At 40.7% G+C, this 24,689-nt stretch overlaps 1 protein-coding gene across 19 annotated transcripts in view; it reads left to right on the top strand.

The window, feature by feature from the left end:
- LOC135199325 (inositol 1,4,5-trisphosphate receptor-like) overlaps window positions 1-24,689 on the top strand; it is a 335,174-nt gene that overhangs the window by 287,840 nt on the left and 22,645 nt on the right. For 15 of the 19 annotated variants that reach the window (XM_064227241.1, XM_064227242.1, XM_064227249.1 and 12 more), the window contains 5 exons: window positions 1,353-1,388; window positions 6,477-6,588; window positions 16,253-16,485; window positions 16,884-17,025; window positions 18,723-18,830. In XM_064227241.1, coding sequence (XP_064083311.1) covers window positions 1,353-1,388; window positions 6,477-6,588; window positions 16,253-16,485; window positions 16,884-17,025; window positions 18,723-18,830 — 631 coding nt within the window. The remainder of the gene's footprint in view (window positions 1-1,352; window positions 1,389-6,476; window positions 6,589-16,252; window positions 16,486-16,883; window positions 17,026-18,722; window positions 18,831-24,689) is intronic. The other 4 variants (XM_064227243.1, XM_064227254.1, XM_064227259.1 and 1 more) reach the window with 2 other exon arrangements.

Here is a 24,689-nt window from a genome sequence, read left to right as displayed (position 1 = left end):
TTCTGAAGTTCAAATTGCACAACATCCTCTGGGAGGTTGTTCCACAGTCCACTGACTGATGTTGCTGTTGGCCTTGTAATTTACGCATATTTTCTTTGAACAAATCATTCAGGACATCCCCAGGATGGAATAACAATGGGACACTGCAGTCTATTTAATGACTTACCAAGGATAATGTGGCTTTAGCAACCATTCATTTTTTTTCAATTGTGAAATCGGGAACACTTTGTATCTTGGCCACGAATCTTGATAAATCAAAATTGAAACATTTGTTGACAATGTCTATTGCTGCCAGAGTGTATGTTCAAATTTAGTATGAAGTCAGACTGCGGTCGTTTGGTCATTATTCACATAATAATATGTATACATTTATGTGGAATGAGCTCTAAAGTTGCAGGTGTGCATAGTACACTTCTACAGAATAGAATGCTGTTGTGCACAAAGGAAGAAGCAGAGAATATCACATCGACACAAAATTGAATTACTTGGAGAATGTTTAAGGTCTTACACTATTTTGAAAACATTGAATATTTTTATAGTCATGTTTCAGATAAAATTCAGGCATGTTGCAGTAAGATATTTTATCCGGAGATGAAGGCTTGGAGTATTGTCAGTATTATGTATAAGATTTTAAAAATATGGTGAGCTTAATTAATCATTTCGGGTTCAGCCAGTCATCATTGGTGCATGTGTGCTGCAAGCACCTCTCATTTAGCACTCACTTATCAATGCAGGTGTCATTCTCTGCGAGTGGATGTTCTAGAAGTTCATCATAGGCTAGAATATTTGTTGTGGTTGGGTCTTCTCAAGGAAAGGTTGAGAATTTGCCTAAAGGTTAAATACGCATTTGACATCGAATTTGCATTGATGTAAAGCATTCAGTTTGTTTTTTGCTGTATTCATTCACCCCTCCTCCAAGTCTGCATTTCACTCTGCCTTTTACTGGTTAAACTACTTGATAGTAATAATATGCCCCTTACTTTTCATCATTCACATCGATTTCTTCCTGTATAACTGACCTCATTATAAAACAAATCCTTGGGCCAGCACTACAAGACTTGGAAAACATCTTGGTGATCTTGTTGAAGTACTCAAGAATATTGATGATAATTTTCTGTCTTCTTTATTACTACAGTAGTTTTATTTTTCAAAAATCATACATTGGAGTATACTGTTCTATTTAAGACACATTTTGTTTAACCTCATTGTGTAACTACCTTTCACCATTGTCACCATGACCATCATCATGGTCTTGACAAGTGGGAGACCACTTGAAAGATATTGATGTGCACTTGAAAGGGTTCTAACCAAAGCATGATTCTCATACAACAACCTGTTTTTCACATTTGTAGGGGGAAGCAAGTTTTGGAAAAGAGGAACTGAAAATGGTAAGGATAATCTGTGGATTTGCTACATGCAGTTAAGAACCTTATAGATGTATTCAACATATTTGTCTAATAAACTAGTTTTCATTGATCTTTGCAAAAAAAAAAAAAAAAACAAAAAAAAAAAAAAAAAAAAAAAAAGGCATTGTATGGAGCAATTCCTCATCAATAAGGATGCAGTGGCTGGTGTTTTGATGTTCCCTGATGTGTGACGCTACTCAGTCAGTGTTTCTATTCACATGTTCACTGGAGAATATGAGGGACACGACACTTTACGCTCGCATCCGTACGATTTTACTTGACGTTTCAGTGTTTTTATGTTCCACCCCCTGACGCCATGCCATGATATTGTTTGATGATCGTGTTTCCAGAATGTACTTCAAAAAACTTGAGAGATGAACTCGCCGAGACACGAGTAGAAATGCACGTCGTATTGGTGTGTTCTCTGGCTCTTCTTTTCTTTTCCCCGCAGTGTCTTCTCATCCAGGGAGCAGAGTCTTGAAATCTATAGTTTCCTTCTCTTCGTTTTTCTTTCTTTCTGTCTTTATATAGCCGATAAAATGTTTTATCATTCATTTATTGTTTTCATGCATGTCCATAACTGCTTTTCCTTGAGTTTCATATTTATTCTACTCTGTGATTCATGACTCCATTTGCTTTGTGTTCCTGGATGAAAAATTGTGCATTCTGTCAACTTGTCCAAATGAAATATTTGTTCTTTGAGCTTTGTGATTCTTCTTTTGACAGCAGCATAGAATTTCTCACCTTCGTACGTCTATGAAAAGCCACACAGAGATTTGTAATACTACTTCTGGTACAGATTTCAAATGTCTTTTGATCTATTCATTGTTGGTTTTGAACTTAATGTTGATATAGAACCACTTGTTACTACAGTTTGTCAAGTGATACATTTGCATGTGGTCTTTGTCTTGTCTTAATGACCAGTTAGTTTGGCTAATTACTTGATTAGTCAGTGAATGTTCTATTTTAAACAATATCTGTAGATTCACTTTTAAAGACTTTCATCAGTATGTATTAGGAAGGTTAGCAATTACATATACAAAAAACTGGAAAAGCTGTCCTCTAATCACAAATATAATATTAGCAGATCTTAGAAGCACTTTTGTACTGATATCTACCAAATAAGAGTTCACACAATTGACAAACCATTGCCTGCCTTTCTTAGTCTGAGGCATTGCTTCGAAGTGGGTGACCACCTGTGGAAAAAGTGGGGGAATCTGGTATCATTGAGGGTGAAATCTCTTGGTTGGATGTAAACCCCACAGTTTCTGATATTCCCTACTCAGCAGTATTATTTACTGTCATGTTTGCTCTGTAACCCAATATTTACCCCACATTACTTGTTTCTTTTACCTGGTAATCCTACATTTTTTTATGTCCAGCTTTACCTTCTTCCCCATAAGGGCTACTTCCCAAAGGGGGTCAGTGTTGTCAGTGCACTGCAGGCATTGCTTAAGGCTCCTTGCAATATCCCTTTGGCCCCTAGCTGCAACTTCTTTCATTCCTTTTTCTGTACCTCTATTCATATTCTCTTTCTTCCATGTGACTTTCCACCCTCTCTAACAAATGTTTCACAGTGCAATTGCTTTGAGGTTTTCCTCCTGTTATGCCTTTCAGACCTTCCTACTGTCCATTTCTTGTTCAGTGCTGAATGACCTTGTAGGTCCCACCGCTTGGCCTTTGGCCAAAATTCTATAATCCAGTCCATAAGGGGTACTACTTACAGTTTGCTGTGTTTAACGGACTTCATACAGTAATGGAGTCTCTGCAGCATCATTTTCATTTGTCATCAATTCACTTGTGTCTCCTTCCACTTGGCTGTACGTACAACTTTTTCAACTTTAGACAGGAGGCACTCCCCGGCTTATGACGGGTTCGGCTTATGACATTCCGAGGTTACGGCACTTTTCAATTATATTCGTCGGATATTATTTCCAGATTTACAACGCATGTTCCAGGGTTACGCTGCTTTCGACATCGATCTGGCGGAAGAAGTATGACTCCAAAAATGCAAAATAATTCCATATTTCAGGTTTAATTTTTTTTTTTTTTTTAAGAAAAATGCAATAAAAGGCAAGCTTACATCGTTTTTAATACACCCAAAGCATTGAAAGTAAGGTTTTCTTAGGATTTTTTTATGATTTTCAGGCTTACAACGGTTTTCAGCTTACGGCGATTTTCGGCTTACGACATGTTAAGAACGGAACCCCCATCGTAAGCCAGGGGCTACCTGTATTGCTTCTGTTTAAACTTCCCATGTGAGTTCAGAAGAAAAGCTACTTTAGCAGCCGTTGGACGTGAAAATGCTTCAAGGTTACCCAGACTCCCTTTCACTTTCCATTATTGGATCCTTTCCTGTTTGCTGATGCCTTTTTGACAGGCGCAGTATAGTACTCTTTCCTCATATGGGACAAAAAAAAAAAGATCTTGGACGACAGATGAGTGACACCTTCACAACATAACGAGCTGGTCTACCGGTATGGTGGTTAGTGTCATGGAATGCCACTCAGATGTTGCTGGTTTGCATCTCCCCCAGGGCGATAAAAAATCAGAGGCTCTGTATCATGATCAGTTACTGCTGCCTTGTGGGCTCTTCAGAGGGAGGTTGAAGCTAACATTCTTTGGAAGCTTGAATTTCAAGTCAGTGGTCCCTGTGCGCTCGATCCGTGCGACTAGGTTACATCTACTGAACTAATAATAATATTGAAAAAGAAACCCACAAAATCACTTTGTAACTTGTTTACTTCTAAGTATTTACATTTAGTTTTACTCCACACTCGAGTACTTTCAGGCCCTTCTGTGGCCCATTCTCAAGAGACGTTTGGGATGTTAGCCTGGGTCAAGGCCCAGCAGTCTTCTGGAACTTCTTCTTGTTGAGCTGTCATTTATGTGATGGCTGTTCTGGTTTTCTTGAGAGTTGCCAATCCCCTCTTGTCGCTCTGATATCCTGAGCTGATGGTCAATGGGATTCGCCCTTGTGGTAAGGGTGTGGTCACCAAAAGTCTGTTGGGCAGGAAACCTAATCTCCAGGTCAGCAGGGTCAATCTTAGCTTCTTTTAATATCAAAGCTCGGCTTATGGGATCTTCTGAGGTAAAACCTTTGTTTCCTTCAATTACTTTAATCTCTCTGATAAGTGCACCTTCTACTACCCTCCTGTGACTAATTATTAATATTAATAATAACACAGGCAGTATCCTGTTTACGACAGGGGTTCTGTTCTTGAGACGTGTCATAAGCTGGAACATCGTCGAAAATTGTGAAAAATCCTAAGAAAACCTTACTTTTAATGCTTTGGGTGTATTAAAAACTATGTAAACTGCATTTTTATTGCATTTTTCATCCAAATAAACCTTCAAATGTTGATTATTTTGCCTTTTTGGAGACATTTCTTCCGTCAGATCAGCGTCACAAGCGTCGTAAATCTTGAAATAATTTTTGATGAATATAATTGAAAAGTGTCGTGACTTCAGAACACCGTAAGCCAAAACCGTCGTAAACCGGAGACTGCCTTTAATAATAATTTTCAGTCTCTCCTTTCGGTCAGAGACAGTTTTCTTTTTCCCAGTTTTGGTCTCTCCTAAGAAAGAATTCTTGCATTAGGAGATATTTGGTTAAGTAAAGTTATGGTTGGTCCATGTTAAGAATACACATTTTAAAAAAGAGATTTTGTATGATGAATACAAGCCATGGTCTGTGTCAGGATTTAGTTGTAGATGGAGTGTCTTTATAGTACCATCACCATAGCATTTGTGAAAAGTAAGCTTTAGTTGATTTCTATAAGTAGCACAATTCTTTAAAGTATATGGGCTGGAGGCTGTGATCCGAAGTAACTTTTTGATGATTTTGAGTTTGCCCTTTATGAAAATACTGCGACTTTTGTAGTGCCATGAGAATCCAGTTAGTAATAATTCAGCAATGGAACATTCCAACTGATGCATTTTGCATAAGTTTGATTTGATAAAACGGTCATTTTGCACATTTTAATTGGTTTGCACGTACTGCAGTAGTATATGCTTCAAATATTAATGGAGGTTTTGTGCTATAGTTATTAGTATAAAAAATTTCATGTTAGTGTTATCAGTATATTTTCATAGTTCATTTTATACATATGTTCTGTAAACTGTCCTTACTGTTATTAAAAATTATTATAGAACATGTACCATATTCTGTAAAGTTTATGGACATTTGTAAGAATACAAATGAAAAAATTCTAATTAAAGAGTGACATGGGTAGAATTACATTAGTAAATGTGTTTGTACCATACAAGCCATTGTCTTAGAGAGCCTTTGGATCTGTTGGAAGATTCCAACTGTTGCTGTTTTGATCTGGTATGTTGGTCTGTGTAGGATAGTCATTTTTATGTCTAAACAGAAAGATGACTTTTAAAAGATTTTATACTTGTTTCTCAGTGGTAGTAGGTAGATATTTTCGGGATAGTTTTTCCTATATGTATGTAGATAAAGTTGGCCTTCTGACTGATATCTTTACTTAAACTGACAAAATTAATCTTGCCACACTGGCAGTGTGTGACGGTAAAATAAATTTACCTCTCCCTATCTAGTTTATGCTAATTTTATGATGTGTAGTATTGCTTTGAAATGTAGGGACTGGATGGTGGGGAAAATAATTTGTGTTTCTACTCTTTCTAGAAAATTTGTGAATGTAGCACAGTGGTGCAGTACAACGTGTACACGTAGACTTGTTTATGTTTGTAGTATTGTACTGTATTTGCTGTCAAGTTTGTTTTGCATTAAGGAAATGATGATCTGCCATTTTTTCCTGTGAAAATTGGTGTGAATTTTCTAGACATTGTTAAGGAAGACTTTGATATATAAATGTAAGGGGCCTTTCTTTCACAAATACTGTATTCCTTTCAAGTTATATATAGGTTATTTCTTAGAAGTATCTTACAGACAAAAGCACTTACTACAGCATAATAATATTTCTTTTGTAAAATATATGTTAGGTGTACAGTATGTTTTGTGTTGCACTGAACAGTGTAATTTCACTTTGTACAAGAGGACTAGTAACTGAAACTGTTATTTAAACAAATTGCTTTGGTTGCCAGGGGGACGCTTTACGTGAGTTGTTGTTGACGAGGTATTTCGATCAGTACCCGTGGTCCAAGAAAGAAGGAAACGAAGGGAAGATTAAGATCTCCCATAATGCAGCTCCTGGAGGTAAGTGTGTTTTGGAATTCATGTAATATGCATCCTACTGCCTAAACAGTGTTTCCCCAAATACAGTGGACCCCCCGTATTCGCGTTCTCTGGATTCGCGGACTTGCACATTCGCAGATTTCTCTCGGGAACGTTTCCCCGTATTATTCGCAGAAAATTCGTGCATTCGCAGTATTTTTCTATGAGAAATATCCACAAATTCCTGAATTTTTTATCAGTTTCATCATAAAATACACGTTTTGTGATAAAACTATTAAAAAAACCAAGTATAAAAATTTTTAGTGGGTTTTTCTTGAGTTTTAACTAAGAAAATAGGCTGTTTTTAGCGTTTTTATAGGGGTTCCAACTATTCGCGGTTTCTAACTATTCACGGGGGGGTCTGGTACGCATCCCCCGCGAATACGGGGGGACCACTGTATGAGTGTAGGTATTAGGTTGGTGCTTGTTTAGGAAGAACTGATAATGTCAAGCATAGTCAACCTTGTCTATATGACCAGACTGTCTGTGTTCCATATGACTAGATGCAGAGGCAAATTTTTTATAACCAACTTATTTAATGTATAAAAGATAAATGGAGAAGTTTTTATGGATTTGGACTTTGCTGATGATGTTGCTTTGGTTGCTGATACGTAGCTGGTGCTGGTAGGTATGGTAATGAGGATGGATACAGACACAGAATTTTGGCTTGAACATCAGCACAAAGAAGAGCGAGATCATGGTTGTGAGTAGGGATGATGATTGGGTGCACATGAAGGATATGACAATCAGAGGACAGAAACTCAAGCAAGTTGAGAAGTTTGTTTACTTGGGAAGTGTGGTAACAGCAGACGGGAGGCAAATTGAAGATATGCAAAGAAGAAAACTAGGAGCAGCAAGAGCTTTTGAGGTTCTGAGAAAAAACGTTTGGTCATGGCATGTAATCAGCTTGAAAACTAAGATGAGAATATTCAATGCAGTAGTACTACCAGTCCTGACGTATGGCTCGTTCACCTGGGCACTGACCAGAACAGAGGAGAAAAGGTTGGATGCTTTTGAAATGAAGCTGGTGAGAAGGATACTTGGCATTAAATGGGATGATTATGTTAGAAATGAAGACATCAGGGTGAGATTGAGGCAAAGGCCAGTCAGTACCAGGTTGAAGAGGGGAAGGCTGAAATGGTTTGGACATGTTGAGAGGATGAATGGGAACAGAGACCCCAGGAGAGCACTGAGAGCAGTATAAATAGGAAGAAGACCACTGGGTAGACCAAGAACGAGGTGGATAGACATAATTGTCAGGATCTTGAAGATGAAATCCAAAACCTAGAGGAAGCAAGGGAAATGGCTCGGGATAGAGACAGATGGAGAGGAACTGTATCAGCCTTATGCCACTGGCCAGTGGCGGGAAGATAAAGTAAAGTAAGTAAAAGATAAATGTGACAAATAACTGTAGCCCAGCCACTCTGTTGGACAACGTAAGTTATTTTTTTACCATAAATACAAGAAAAGTGAAATGAAATATAATAAATCTTTGCAGTGCAATTTGAGTGGATAGGCCATATAGTCAGTAGGTTTCTGTAATAGCTAATCTGTCAAATTTTGCTCTTTTAACCTTCTATTCTTATGTCATAGAAGTGTGGTAGATTGATATTTTACCTTAAACTCTAGGTTTTTTACCTTTAACTGTATACAAGCAGTCCACAGTTAATGGAGAGGGGTTTGGTTATTGACCGAGTTTAGCAATGCCAATGAATTGCCTACTGGTGCCAAAAATGTGGTTAATGTTGTCGTTAGCCAAGCGCCATAAAAGCAAAACACAGTTAACCAATCCCACCATTAATTGGTGACTCCTTGTACATAACACTACAAAGCCCCATAGGGGGGCTAGGGCCATCAACGTGGAACCCATGCGGTGCACTGTAGGCATTACTTGGGTTCTTTGCAGTGTGCCTTTGGCCCCTAAGCTGCAACCGCTTTCGTTTCCTTTTCTATACAGTGGTCCCCCCGTATTCACGGGGGATGCGTACCAGACCCCCCCGTGAATAGTTAGAACCCGCGAATAGTTGGAACCCCTATAATAAAAATGCTGTAAACAGTCTATTTCATTAATTAAAACTCAAGAAAAACTCACTAAAAATGTGTATACATGGTTTTTTTAATAGTGTTATCACAAAAAGTGCATTTTATGATGAAATTGATTTTAAAAACCCAGGAATTTGTGGATATTTCTCAGAAAAATACCGCGAATATGTGAATTTCCCGCGAATAATGCGTGGAAATGTTCCCAAGAGAAATCTGCGAATGTGTGAGTCCGCAAATCTGGAGAACGCAAATACGGGAGGTCCACTGTACCTCCTTTCATATTCTCTTACTTCATCTTACTTTTCACCCTCTCCTAACACTTGATTCATAGTGCAACTGCTTTGAGGTTTTCTTCCTGTTACACCTTTCAAACCTTTTACTGTTAATTTCCATTTCAGCGCTGAATGACCTCATAGGTCCCAGTGCTTGGCCTTTGGCCTAAATTCTATATTCAACTCAATAACGCCACAAAGTAATGAACAGAAACTGAGTAAAAAATAGTACATTGCTGTATTATGATATCACTTCAGACTATTGAAGGGCATCTAGTGTGTAGCCGAGCTATGCTGTTTGTTCAATTTTAGCTTATGCAGGCAATTACATAGTACGGATTTATATATCTTTTTTCCATTGCCATTTTGTATTTGAATGGATTTTTTATGGTTTTGATGCAGCTGCATCTCTCTGGTTCCCACGGTTAACAAGTTGGGGTATTTTGCAAAGATGCATTATGACTGACATGACTGACAAATCAGAGTTCAGTCAATTCCAGTGTTAGTTCGAAGTAGGCACTGGTTGTAGGCAGCCTCATCAGGAGAAACCAAGTTTTGCTCTCTAAATTATTTCATCATCCAAAAACTTGCAAAGTGACCAACTTTTAACTAGAAGATCCCAGTGTATTACTGAGTCATCCCATATCCTTGGATGGTTGTAGAATTTGTGTATTTCCCCCCATTCAGGTTGATGTCTTCAGTTTCAGATAAGGTCCAGATATCCTGGATTTGTCTGGACATCCCCAGTAGTCTTTCCAGTAGGGAGAAGCTTCTATGGCAACACATTCCAGATTCCATGGGACCCTTAACATGCTAGATGTTTGTGCATGATGACTATAGTACCTACAAGTATCCCTGTGGTAGGGGTGTAAGAATACTACCACCGTAGGTCCTGCATGTCATAAAAGGCGACTAAAAGGACAGCCACTGCCTTGTAGTCTTACTTTTTATAAAAGGCTAGGCCCACTGCCAATAAGTGAAAACTGCTGCCATGCAGTCTTACTTTTTATTAAAAGGCTAGGCCCACTCCAATAACTGAAAACTGCTGCCATGCAGTCTTAGTAAAAGGCTAGGCCCACTGCCAATATATAACTGAAAACTGCTGCCATGCAGTCTTAATAAAAGGCTAGGCCCACTGCCAATAACTGAAAACTGCTGCCAGGCAGTCTTAGTAAAAGCGGCTAGGCCCACTGACAATTAAGAACTGAAAAAATCGCTGCCATGCAGTCTTAATAAAAGGCTAGGCCCACTGCCAATAACTGAAAACTGCTGCCATGCAGTCTTAGTAAAAGGCTAGGCCCACTGCCAATAACTGAAAACTGCTGCCATGCAGTCTTACTTTTTAGTAAAGGCTAGGCCCACTCCAATAACTGAAAACTGCTGCCATGCAGTCTTAGTAAAAGGCTAGGCCCACTGCCAATAACTGTGGAAACTGCTGCCTTGCAGTCTTACTTTATAGTAAAAGGCTAGGCCCACTGCCAATAACTGAAAACTGCTGCCTTGCAGTCTTACATATTAGTAAAAGGCTAGGCCCACCTGCCAAAAACTGTGAACTGCTGCCGGTTGCAGGCTTAAACTTTTTTTAGTACTGTAGGATAGGAAAACTCCAACTTGCCAATAAAACTGAAAATGCTGCCCCTTGGCACAAGTCTAAAAAGCCTTTTGTAAGTAAAGGCTAGCCATTGGCAAAAAAACGGGAAACTGCTGCCTTGCAGTCTTACTTTTTCTTAGTACTTGTAAAAGGCTAGGCCCACTGCCAAAAATAACGAAAACTGTCCTGCCTTGGGCCCCCAAAAGTCTTACTTTTTTATTAGTAAAAGGCTAGGCCCACTCCGCAAAAACTGGTGTAAACTGCAACCGCCCTTGTAAAGGATTTACTTTTAGTACTGTAAAAGGCTAGCCCACTGCCAATAACCCTGAAAACTGCTGTCCTTGCAGTCGTACTTTTTATTTGTAAAAGGCTAGCCCACTGCCAAAAAACTGTGGTTGGAAACTGCTGCCTTGTAGTCTTACTTTTTTAGTACTGGTAAAAGCTAGGCCCACTGCCAATAACACTGACTGCTGCCTTGGCAGTAAACTAGAAAAGGCTAGGCCCACATGCAAAAAATGTTGACTTGCTGGCCCTTGGCCGTCATTAATTTTTAGTATGGTGGAAGGCTAGGCACTGCCAAATAAAAAGAAACTGCTTGCATTGCAGTCTACTATTAGTAAAAGGCTAGGCCCACCTGCCAATAACTTTTTGAAAATGCTGGGCCCTTGCAGTCCCTTACATAAAAATTTAAATTAAAGAAGGCCAACTGCCCAACTGTGTACTGCTGCCTTGCAGTCATTACTTTAGGAAAAGTCTAGGCCCAATGGCAAAAAAACTGTGGAGGACAATGCTGCCTTGCAGTCTTAAGTCTTAGTACTGTTAAAAGGCTAGGCCCACTGCCAATATAACTGAAAACTGCTGCCTTGCGTCTTACTTTATAGTAAAAGGCTAGGCCCACTGCAAAAACTGTGGAAACTAGCTGCCGTGTAGTCTTACTTTTAGTACTTGTAAAAGGCTAGGCCCACGCAATAACTGAAAAATGCTGCCTTTGCAGTCTTACTTTTTAGTAAAAAGGCTAGGAACACTAGACAAAAAACTATGTGGAAACTGCTGCCTTGCAGTCTTACTTTTTGTACTGTTAAAAGGCTGGCCACTGCCAATAACTGAAACTGCTGCCTTGCAGTCTTTACTTTTTAGTAAAAGGCTAGGCCCCACTGCCAAAAAACTGTGGAAACTGCTGCCTTGCCGTCTTACTTTTTAGTACTGTGGGAAAGGCGAGGGCCACCTGCCAATAACTGAAAAACTGCTGCCTTGCATTCTTACTTTTATGTAAAAGGCTAGCCCACTGCCAATACCTGAAACGGCTGCTTGCAGTCTTAATATTTATAAAGGGACGCCCATGCCAAAACCTGTGAAACTGCGGCCCTTGCCGTCTAACTTTTTAGTACGGTGAAAGGCTAGGCCCACTGCCAATAACTTTATAGTAAAAGCTAGGCCCACTGCCAATAAACTGGAAAACTGCTTGCTTGCAGTCGTAATATTTATTAAAGGGAAGGCCCACTGCCAACAACCTGTGGAAACTGCTGCCTTGCAGTCCTTACTTTTTTAGTAAAGGCTAGGCCCACTGCCAAAAACTGTGGAAACTGCTGCGTTGCAGGCTTCTTCTTATAAACGCGTAAAGGCTCGGCCCTGACAATAACTGAAAACTGCTTGCCTTGCAGTCTTACTTTATAGTAAAGGCTAGGCCACTGGCAAAAACTGTGGAAACTGCTGGGCTGCCTTGTAGTCTTACTTTTTAGTACTGAAAAGGCTAGGCCCACTGCCATACTGAAAACTGCTGCTTGCAGTCTTACTTTTTAGTAAAGGCTAGGCCACTGCCAAAACCGTGGAAACTGCCTGCCTTGCATCTACTTTTTAGTACTGTAAAGGCCTAGGCCGCACGGCCAATAACTGAAAACTGTCTGCCTTGCGTCTTACTTTTTTAGTAAAAAGGCTATGCCACTGGCAAACTTGGAAACTGCCGTGCTGCCTTGCCCGTCTTACTTTTTAGTACTGTGAAAGGCTAGGCCCACTGCCAATTAACTGAAACTGCTGAACTGCTGCCGGCCTTCATTCTTACTTTAAGTACAAGGCGGCCCCTGCCAATAACTGAAAACTTGCTGTCCTTGCAGTCCTTACTTTTTAGTACTGTAAAAGCTAGGCCCACTGCCAATAACTGAAAACTGCTGCCTGCAGTCCTACTTTTTTGTAAAAGGCTAGGCCCCTGGCAAACTGGGAAACTGCTGCCTTGCCGTCTTACTTTTTAGTACGTGCAAGGCAGGCCTGGGGCACTGCCTAACTGAAACTGCTGCTTCATTCTTACTTTATAGTAAAGCTAGGCCCCCAACTGCCAATAACTGAAAACTGCTGCCTTGCATTACTATATATTTATTAAAAGGGAGGCCCACTGCCAAAAACTGTGGAAACTGCTGCCTTGCCGTCTTACTTTTAGTTACTGTGAAAGGGCTAGGCCACTGCCAATAACTTTATAGAAAGGCTAGCCACTGCCATAACTAAAAACTAGCGGCCTTGCAGTCTTAATATTTATTAAAGGGAAGGCCCACTGCCAAAACTGTGGAAACTGCTGCCGTTGCAGTCTTCTTTTTAGGTAAAAGGCTAGTCCACTGCCAAACTGTGGAGAACTGCTGCCTTTCAGTCTTACTTCTTAGTTACTGTAAAAGGCTAGGCCCCACTGCCCAATACCTGAAAAACTGAATCCTTGCAAAAGTCTACTTTATAGTAAAAGCTAGGCCCACTTGGCAAAAAACTGTGGAAACCTTGTGCCTGTAAGTCTTTACTTTTTAGTACGTAAAAAAGGCTAGGCCCGCCCACTGGCCAATAACTGAAAAAACTGCTGGCCTTGCAGTCTTACTTTTTAGTAAAAGGCTAGGCCCACTGCCAAAAACTGTGGAAACTGCTGCCTTGTAGTCTTACTTTTTAGTACTGTAAAAGGCTAGGCCCACTGCCAATAACTGAAAACTGCTGCCTTGCAGTCTTACTTTTTAAGTAAAAGGCAGGGCCCACTGCTCAAAAACTGTGGAAACTGCTGCCTTGCAGTCTTACTTTTTAGTACTGTAAAAGGCTAGGCCCACTGCCAATAACTGAAAACTGCTGCCTTGCAGTCTTACTTTTTAGTAAAAGGCTAGGCCCACTGGCAAAAACTGTGGAAACTGCTGCCTTGCCGTCTTACTTTTTAGTACTGTGAAAGGCTAGGCCCACTGCCAATAACTGAAAACTGCTGCCTTGCAGTCTTACTTTATAGTAAAAGGCTAGGCCCACTGCCAATAACTGAAAACTGCTGCCTTGCAGTCTTAATATTTATTAAAAGGGAAGGCCCACTGCCAAAAACTGTGGAAACTGCTGCCTTGCCGTCTTACTTTTTAGTACTGTGAAAGGCTAGGCCCACTGCCAATAACTTTATAGTAAAAGGCTAGGCCCACTGCCAATAACTGAAAACTGCTGCCTTGCAGTCTTAATATTTATTAAAAGGGAAGGCCCACTGCCAAAAACTGTGGAAACTGCTGCCTTGCAGTCTTACTTTTTAGTACTGTGAAAGGCTAGGCCCACTGCCAATAACTGAAAACTGCTGCCTTGCAGTCTTACTATTTAGTAAAAGGGGAGGCCCACTGCCAAAAACTGTGGAAACTGCTGCCTTGCAGTCTTACTATTTAGTAAAAGGGGAGGCCCACTGCCAATAACTGTGGAAACTGCTGCTTTGCAGTTGGAATTTTTTTAGTCAAAGGCAAAGCCCACCGCCAATAACTGTGGTTGATGACAGCAAGGGCATGTGGTCATAAAGACCCCTATATCAAACAATGAACCATGCCTGATGCATGCAATGGCACATTAGGCAACTGACCCCTTAATGTGGGGATAATGGTAGGAATGAAGAAGACTGTAGTGCATTCACCAAATCCTCAGAGATGGAGAGATCTTCAAGCTGTGCAAGGTCATAGCTCCTGACGTTTACCTGTCCAAATGGAACCTGTTGTATATATGACATAGTGAGAGGCCAGAGAGGCTTTAATGCTGCCAATGCCTCTACTCTAATTTGAGCTGGTGTTTGTGTTTTTTTTCAGATGTAAGTAGATAATTTTGTTTCCATCATTAAAGGACGTAGATAGTCTCTTTTCATTTTACTTTAAGCTGCATGGTCTAAATGAGTTCCTCAGTGGAAATGAAAAGGTTAGTTCAGCTCTTTGGGAAGGAGCTGCCCGCCCCTAAGTAATTAAAGAAGCCTTCCAAATGGGATTTGGCCTTAGTTTTTTAAAGCCTGAACAGCTCTGTTTAATTCATAATATAAAAGCCTTCCTCTAGGATCTTACAACAATCCGAAGATGGTCTTTCTCCTGTTTTATTATTCCTCAAAATGAGTCCGGGAACTTGCGTGTTGTTTCCAGTAAGATAAGTCATTCCAAGAATTGGAATTATATCTGTTAGTGTTACACAGCTGTTTCCAGTAAGATAAACTCATTCCAAGGACTGGAATTATATCTGTCAGTTTTACACAGCTGACTTCATAGAGAGATCAAAATTCCAGGTAGCCAACCAATCCACAACCCTCTTTGTAATCCCATTGCTTTCTCCCCAGGCTAAGTATGAAAAAGGCCTTTTTCGTGGCAGTAGTTTATACCACACTTATTTTCTTTTCTTTTTTTATAAAACCAGAGACTCCTGAGAAGGTATGTCGTAGTTGTTCCTTTTCACAGTCTACAACAGTAATTTACAAAGAATACCTTTTAGTGGATGCCATTTGGAGATGTCTTAACAACTAATTTTGCAAGCTTTTATCTTTGGGATATGACAAACAAATATTTGGCCCCTTATTCCTCAAGTCTGGTAGCTGAGGTGATATAGTAGCAGCATCAGTTGGGAATATAGTTTATAAGGAGTCCTTACCACCACATTCCTCCCATTTTTCATCTTGGTATCAAGCTCAACATAGTTTTTGAGGGTCAATTACTGCTGTGGCTTTCAGTATGAGTAAGTGTTCAGCATTACAGTGGACCCCCCGTATTCGCGTTCTCCGGATTCGCAGACTCACACATTCGCGGATTTCTCTCGGGAACGTTTCCCTGCATTATTCGTGGAAAATTCACGCATTCGCGGAAAATTCACGCATTCGCAGTATTTTTCTATGAGAAATATCCACGAATTCCTGGTTTTTGTTATCAATTTCATCATAAAATGCACTTTTTGTGATAAAACTATTAAAAAAACCAAGTATGAAAATTTTTAGTGGTTTTTCTTAAGTTTTAACTAACAAAATAGGCTGTTTTTAGCATTTTTATAGGGGTTCCAAACATTCGCGGATTCTAACTATTCGCGGGGGGGTCTGGTACGCATCCCCCGCGAATACGGGGGGACCACTGTATAGTATATCCAGAGAGCCATTTCATGGGGTCTTTTGCTTTGCTCTGGCCCATGGAACTACAGCTGTGAAATTTTTATCATATAGAAAATACTAATCGTATTCAGTTTATGTTTGGTACTAATATTGTGCTAGTCAAAAATCAGATGTGCAGTTATCTTATAGGCAAGGTTGCCTGTTCTGTTGTGCAGTTCTTTGAATGATTTTGAATATAGTTGTGATAAAAATGGTTTGATTTGTCTATGATGTGCTATTATGTTGTTGCTGGTTGTTGTTATGATTTTACTTTAAATGGAATGTTGAACTTGTTTACTTTCAATATTTTGTTCTTCGATAAGAACTTACTTTTAGGTGGTTTAATTTGTCAAGTTATTATTGATCTCATTGCAGACATAGTCCTTCGACGTTCGGGAAAGTCCCTGGCAGATGTTCAGTGTGATTTGGCTTCCAAGGGAGCCGCAGTGTTGGTGGTAGATCTCGTCATGAAAAGTCAGAACTGCCATCGGATCTTCGTGGAAGCTGTGGCCCTAGGTATAGCTCTCCTCGAAGGTGGCAACAGAAGTATTCAAGACATGCTCTACAATAAGTTACGGGACAGTGACAAAACTCAGAACTTTTTCAAGGTAATTTTGTATGTTTTTCTCGCCATTTCACGGTAATGTTTCATAGTTCTCTGGTTAAAGAACGGGGTACGTAGAAGTTTACAGCAAGAGAGTCTTACCAAATTGAACTGTGGTTCAAACATACTGTATTTCATATTTCATTCATATGGAAACTTTGCAGCATCCATTTGGTTCCAACTGCATTGCTTTCTGTTTTTCATTTTTATGTGTTCCATTTGTGTTTTATTTACATAGTTGTTCAGATTCTTTAGTTGTGTATTGCCCCATTTTTTAGTCAGAGGAATGATTTTTCAGCCTTATACGTATATGTATAAAATCTGCAAGAGACATAGATAGCTATTGTCTTCTTAGAACAAGGTAAGGCAAATAATGACCTTAATCTTGATTCAATATTCCAGGTATTCTACAACAAGATGGAAGAGGCGCAGCAGGAAATTCGAAATACAGTGACAGTCAATACTTCCGACATAAGTGCAAAGAACAGCGATGATAAGGACGGGCAGAAAGACTTGGACAAGCTTACTAATAGAAAAAAGGGTGGTAAGTGTAGTACTCAGTGTTTACAGCCTTAGAAATGTCAGTCATTGCTGGCCATCTTGCAAGATTAGAAATAATCTTGAACTCACAGTTGTTGAGTGTATCCTTTTGAAGGAGCAAATTAAATAGCCATTGTTAGTGGTTGTTTATATCTGTTAAGTGATCAGATGAATTGAATTATGTAGTTTCAAACTCTCCTCCATAAAATTGATACCATTTATTAGCCTTAAAAATTAAAATGTACTAAACCCACCATAAATAAACTCCATGTAATGAAAGGAAAAGCAGTAAAATGAACATATAAAATTTTATTCTCTGTAATATGTACTGGCATTCACTTATTAGTACATATGTCCCTACTATTGTGGATATGTACTAGTATGGTAGATTCACATCAACCGTGCATGTGATGTCTATGCTAGTCCCTTAAAACGCTCCAGATTGGCTGTTGATAAGCCAATCACAGGGCTGGAAACTCTCCCTCTCTCTCGAGAGTTCACATATGCAGGATCTATGTTCCGTCTCTCCTGAGGGATACATCTTTCAAACGAATCCCTCAGGAGAGGTGGAAGATACATCCTGCCTATGTGAACTCTAACGAGAGAGACTGAGGAGAGTTTCTAGCCCTGTGATTGGCTTATCAACAGCCAATCAGGAGTGTCATAAGGGACTGGCCTAGACGTCAGAAGCATGGTTGATGTGAATCTACTATATGCAGTGTATGTTGTGGGTCACTGTACTGAATACTGAGGTTTTTGTACAGTGCCTTTTGACCCCCTGGTTATACTTAGTTTTCTGGTGGTCCAGATTCTGTAATCATTTACTTTAGCACCTTCCTCCAATTCTCCCTTCCTGTTTAGGAACCCCTCATGCAGACCTGACTTATGAAAGTAGTATAGTATTTATGAAAATTGAAAAATGTGACACTTCAGCCATTAAACTGTATTATGATGATTAAAAAACTCCATTGATCATGTGTATAGAAAATGCAAGAATTTTATTTTACTGCTTTTCATGTGTATTAATCTGCTTGTGTGTATTCTGTACAGGCCTTAAACATGTAGCCCAACAATTGAAAGAGATCAATAGCGATGATTCAATGAAAGCGGGCTCCTCCTCCTCCCCTGCCTCCAATAAAAAGATGGGTGTGGCTGAATCCAAAATAGCTTTTGAATCAAGTAGAATGGGTTCTCTGTCGTCATCAGTAATTAGCGGTCTCTCCCGAGAATCAGGCTTCGACAGTCCTGCTTCCGAGGGAGACCAAAGTACTGCCCCAGAATTGCGTAGTAGAGTTGTTATTGACGCACTAGTACATAATAATCTCAAAAAAAGTGGAAGGAATTCCAGCATTGTTTCCCTTTGCCATAAAAATTGGTCTAGTTTAGATGAGGGATCTCTCTGCACTGGTAATAGTAAACCTGTTCAGGATAAAAAGGAGACATTAGGACATGGCTCATTTTTATCCAAAAGTTTTGGAAGTGAAGGTGACGTAAGAAGTGTAGCATGTGTGGGTAATAGTAATGGTAGTAACTATGTAATGGATGGCACAATGAAGGTTGAAGCTGCTAACAGTAGTGTAGGTTTTGATAAAATGGCACAGAGTATTTCGCCAGCTTCCTCCATTGAGCAAGATGACTGTGATTCCTTAGATCCTCTGTTGAATATTGCACCTTTGACCTCTCCGTATGTATCTGATTCAGGCCATAAACCCAATGGATTGGTTATGAACGATGAAATTCGAGAAGAGCTGACGGCAGCTGCTGGTGTCACTTCGCAGGCTTACAGCAACATCAGAGCTGGCAACGCAGGTAAGGTTGTTGGTGTAGTTTTTATTTTGTCTCTTAGATACTGCTTGAAAAGTTTACCTCGGGTTTAAACATACCTTTAGTATTTTATCTTGTGACAGTTTTACTCTTGCGTTATCATCATTTGCATGTTGTCATATCTTACCAGCCATCTTGTCCTCTTTTATCATGTGCACATGAGGCTTGAATTGATTTCATTATGATCTAGGCCATCCTGCTGGTCAACACCAAACCATTTCCACTTGTATCTCCTCTCCAGATAATTTCTGTCTTCCCTGTCTTTCCCTTCTCATCACATCCCCAAACTGTTGCATCCTCCAAGACCTTGGCCTTTGTTTCGTTCCCTCATTATGACATATCGTCTATGAACAAATCTATAAGTCCTGTCTTATGGGTCTAGAACTGTTACTTGGTTAATTCAGTCTTAGGGGTCTAGAACTGTTACTTGATCAGTTACTAACGCTAACCCTTTTCTATTCATAATCTTCATAAACATCATCACTATCCCATTCAATTCCATTTGATTCAAAGGGCCGCTGTGAAATTCTGCCACTTCTCGTGTGGTATCTTCCACAAATATCCCTTTTCAAGGTTCTCATCCTAGTACATCTGGGTCATCGTCTGGCACTAAAAGTCAGCCCACATGGGTAGTATTTATAGAGGATTATATGGACTGGAGTCAGTGGATAGTCCATGTGACAATTTGACTGGTCAGACAAGCAACAAAAATTATAAATTCCACACCAGATTGCTACCATGTATGTACACCATCTGGAGACCCTTCAAATCTAGGAAAAGAAGTCCCAGCCCATCAATACATTCAGTGGGGTTTCACTGCTTCAAGAAGTGGGCTCAGGAACAAGAGCATCTGGCAGCATTTATAATTGATCAAAATTCAGCATGCCCATTCATCCACTGACTCCAGTGCTCTTACCTTTTCTTAAATACCCATGTTTCTCTGCATTGTAATACTACTACTACTACTACTACTACTACTACTACTACTACTACTACTACTACTACTACATTACTTTGAACTAATCACTTCTCCTCTTAACTTTACTATACCCCTTCTACCCGCCTACACACTACTACTACTACTACTACTACTACTACTACTACTACTACTACTACTACTACTACTTTACTAAAAGTAATGGCTACTTCAGCAGCTTTACACTTGTAGAGATTCTTCTCTATTTTCTGAATAGCGGTTTTTTCCGTGCTACTTAGACAGGCTAGTAGAGCGCCTATGGAGGTCATGATCAAATACAGAGTCAAAATTGGTATATATATTTGAATTTTACAGATAAACTATGATACCATAGTTATCAAAGGCATTAACGATATATGTCTCTCTCTCTCTCTCTCTCTCTCTCTCTCTCTCTCTCTCTCTCTCGTCTCTCTCTCTCTCTCTCTCTCTCCGTCTCTCTCTCTCTCTCTTTCTTGAAGCAAGCGAGCTTTCGTCTGGAGCTGCCAGACATCCTCGGGCTGGGAAGCTGAGGGTGGACTGATCTTGGAGCGGTGTCCGTCCTTGTTTATATTTGGGGTTGCTTGAGAGAGGGTGTACTTCTTAAATAATAATAATAATAATTATTATTATTATTATTATTATTATTATTATTATAATTCTGTATAATTCTTATGAAAATGGTCTGAGGGCAGGAGGTTGGCCATTGAAGTCTTGAATAGAAAGGTTATGTATATTTAAAATTTCATTTTGTTCATGAAACTTACCTGTCAGATATATATATAGCTGTATTTTCTGAAGTCCGACAGAATTTAAAAAACTTCCGACACACGCAGTGGTCGGCCAGGTGGTTAGTACCCATTCCCGCCGCTGGGAGGCGGGTATCAGGAACCATTCCCATTTTCTATTCATAATTTTTCTGTCGCCGGTGCTGAAAACACCTGTTTTCAGTACCTCCGGCTTAGGATTTTGGAAACTTCATTGCCGCTAAGTATCCTAATTGTCTTTTAATTTATTTACTTGGATTTGTGGCTAGACATACGCTATCTTAAATTGATTTGAATTTGATTCATTTTTGCATAAGATATCTGAATCTAGTTAGGCTAGTTTCAGAGGGTGTCTGCAAAGATAGGGTGTGGCTACCGAAAGCTTCGGTAGATCCGCACTTGGTATGCACGAGGGGTATGGGTCTTGCTTCTTTCTTGAGATTTGTCATGTAAGGAGTGTGAGACTTTGTCTAATTCCGTAAGGAAGACGTGTGATTCGTATGTACGCAATTAATCAGTAAACATGTCTAATTCCGTAAGGAAAAAGTATGATTTGTATGTACGCAATTAATCAGTAAACAAAAGTCAGGGTAGTGAACCTGCTAACCTTCCTGTAGACTTTATTTTGCCTAACCCTATAGTATGGCCTACGGGTTATGAATATGTCTGCGAGAGGTGATCGCTCTCCTTCATTGTTGTGAAGAGTGCTACTTCTGTTATTGTTACTCCTAACCCTGTAATGTTGCCTTCGGGCCCTAAAACAGTGTCTGTAGAGGTTATTGCCCTTTCTCTAATACTCTTTCGATTCGTAACTTAAATCGAAAGTGCTTGCTTTAGAGAGCAATAGTGAAGTGGCTAAGTGCAGTGACAGTGCCCCTTGTGTAGTGGAGGGTGCGTCAGATTGGCCTTATTTCGCCTCTAGGCCGGGAACTCTGCTTGACTCCCAGGACCCGGGGAGAGAGCATGTCGAAAGCCGAAGGAGGGTTACGAGGAACCCCCACCAATCTGGCGTGCCTTCGGCAGTTTCTGATGAAAATCCCCAGACTGCCAAAGTGCGTGCACGTGCACGAATCCTGAAGGATTGCTTCTCGTCCTCCGAGGCATCCTCCCCGCGCAAGGGTTGGAGCTCTCGGAAGGACTCGCGCCCTCTAAGAAGCTTTAGAGAAGAGGACGTTTCACGTCCTCTCTCTCGTCAGGAGGGAACGTCAGATCGGCCCCATAACGCCTCTAGGCCTGGACCTCTGTCGGACTCCCAGGACCAGGGAGAGGGCATGTCCGAAAGGCCCGCGAAGGTGGGTTTACGGGGAACCCACATCGATCTGGCGTCCCTTCGGTAGGACCTGTTGACGCTTCCCAGGCTGCGGAAGATCGTGCACGTGCACGAATCTCGAAGTATTGCTTCTCGTCCTCCCCGTGCAGGGGTTGGAGCTCTCGGAAGGACTCGTGCCCTCTAAATAGAAGCTTTATAGAAGAGGACGCTTCACGTCCCCTCTCTCTCGTTATGCGTTTCAGTGAGAAGTAAGAAGGCGAACGTCGCCTGATCACGTGTACGTCTTTCCACCGAGAAATATGAAAAAGAAGGCAGTTTCTCTCGCTTGTTTTGACGCCTGTCAGGAGCGTGACGCTTTTCTGCACGCTTCTTTTGACGCTCGGCTTGAACGGGACGCTCGGATGGACGCCAGGCGCGTGCCAGTGGACACCGAGCGCGCACCAGCGCACGCCAGTTTTGTCTCCTGGCTGAACGTTTCTGTTGAACTCTTCAAGCTCGTTTAAGATTTGAGCCTCAAGAATGTGAAGTAAGCAGTGCTTCGGAGGAAGCTTTTAAGTGAACAGACAACTTCATCTTCGAAACCCAGCAAGACCTCGGGTTTCGTGAATTCAAGAGGTCTCTGTCAATGTTATATTGCTTTTCGCAAAGGTGGATGGAGTTAAGGAAAGCTCAAGGGAAGATCTCGTTTTCTCTACCGCAGTCAAGACTTTGCGATAAGGCAGTTACGGGTTATGTAAAGGCTCGACGTCTCGGCGACGTTCAGTAGGATTCTTGCAAAGGCATTCATCAAAAGGATGCTCTTCAGGAAAGCGCAAGACAGGACTTCCTTTGCCATACTGCCAATAAATTTTAAGCTTTAGCAGGCATTAGTTGTGATACGGGAGAGGAAGCTGGTTGGAGAGTTTCTTCCTCTTCCCAGGATAATTTTGCAAGCTTTTTAGCCCATCTGAAAGGGTTTTTCAGATGATAGATTTTGTTAGTTTCTAGTCGGGACTACACTGCCGAATGGAACATCGTCGTTCTACCTGCCGTAAGCCCAGTCTCTTAACAGGATTCTTGCCCCTTCCTTGTTTGAGACGGGAATCGGAAAAATAAAATGCTCGACTTCCTGGATTACGTTTTGTCAATTCAGTGACTTTCCCCCATTGACAATATACTATTGTTTTGTCAAGTAAGTGGGTATCCCCTCATTGACAAAATATCTCTTTGTCCCGTAAATGGGTTAGTTCTCATTGACAAACATCTCATTAACTTGATATTGCGTAAGCGAATAAGCTCTTATTGACAAGATTTGGAAGAGCTCTCATTCGTCATTCGCAGACTCGTACAAGAAATAGACTTGTAGACTACGTCAATGAACGCTTATGTCCAATTACATAAGAAGCTTGAGCTGTCTGCTTCGATTCTCTAAGTTTTGTTCATGAAACTTGCCTGTCGGATATGTATGTAGCTGTATTTCCGAATTCAGCTATATATATGTCTGCCAGGTAAGTATGAACAAACTTTATTGTAATATAATATCATATTTTGCCTTGCGTTATTTTACTACTGGTTGGTTCAAGTCATATACACTTGCTGTAGTTACCTCTTCGGATGGCAACCGAGAGGTCTATTGTCTATTATTTTAAGGACATTTAATCGTTACTCCCTGCAGCCTTCCAGGAGTTTCCGATTTATCTTTTACCGTTGTATGGTAGTGTTATGTCGACACAAACGCATCTATATATTTAGCGTTTTCTGTTTCGCTTAAATATACCAGCTTGAGAGAGTCTTTCTGCTCAAAAATAACGGACCTATTTCTTCGTAGAATAGGGTAGCTGGCAACTCAGGCATAAAGTTAAGAGGCGACGTTCGTAGCTGCTGCTGTGACTGTCCTCCAGTCCAACCGAGCCAGTACCAGCTCGTGCGCTGTCACGCGCGGTAGGTTACGTCTCTCTCTCCTGCGGGATTGACTGACTAACCGTATCTCTGTGCTGGCGGTTACGTCTCTCCTGCGGGATTGACTGACTAACTGTATCTCTGTCCTACAATCACGGACTTTAGCCTAAGATTGAGGGGATTTCTTACATGAATGAATAAACATTGCATTCGTTTTGCCTTACTATGTTCAACAGAGATATCTTTCTCCTTTCGGTGCTCGTTACCGCACGGTATAGGACTACGAGTCTACCGCAACATTGCACTATTATATGCTCTCCTGCTTAGGTAAAGCGCAGCCTTATTAGGGAAGTAAACATACTGTGTGAGGGAATGGATGAGCTTGCTGGGGACCATTTCCTTCCTAAAGAAGTTTGTTTCTCTGAATAGACTGCAATTCTGACCTCTATTTGTTTTTCCTTCCGGGAAACTGAAATTTTTTTAGAGATCTAGGAATGATTCTGAACATCTCTCAGTGCGTCAAGTATCACCTGAGGTGATAGAAAGAAGGTGCCGGACATCTGGAGAGAGTTTCAGATGTCCTGGATCATAATCTGAGAGAAGTGGAAGCAATTCGGTCGTCCCTCCAGTCCTCGAAACGAGTTTTTGGAACCAGTGGTCCATATCAACTCTGATCTTCCACAGCTCTCTCATATCTTAGGAAGTATCTTCTCTCGGTCCCTGTTCGGGTTTACGAGAAAGAGCCTATTATAACAACAGACGTAAAATGTAACGATCCTCTAGAGGTTCGTTACAGGATTGCAAAAGTTCGTACGAATCGTCTCGATCGACGGCAGCAACTACTGACTTCCGAGTGGATTCTTTCTTTAGAAGTACGTTGAGAGTTGTGGAGACTTTAGGGACGTCCTTTCATTCATCTCTATGCTATGTTGAGGACGAAGAGGCTTCTTCTTCTCTGCTCCCTTATTCTCGATCCG

This window comes from Macrobrachium nipponense, chromosome 25, assembly GCF_015104395.2.
Source record: "Macrobrachium nipponense isolate FS-2020 chromosome 25, ASM1510439v2, whole genome shotgun sequence".
In the NCBI taxonomy this organism is placed as follows: Eukaryota; Metazoa; Arthropoda; class Malacostraca; order Decapoda; family Palaemonidae; genus Macrobrachium; species Macrobrachium nipponense.
This window is presented reverse-complemented; position numbering and strand designations above follow the sequence as displayed.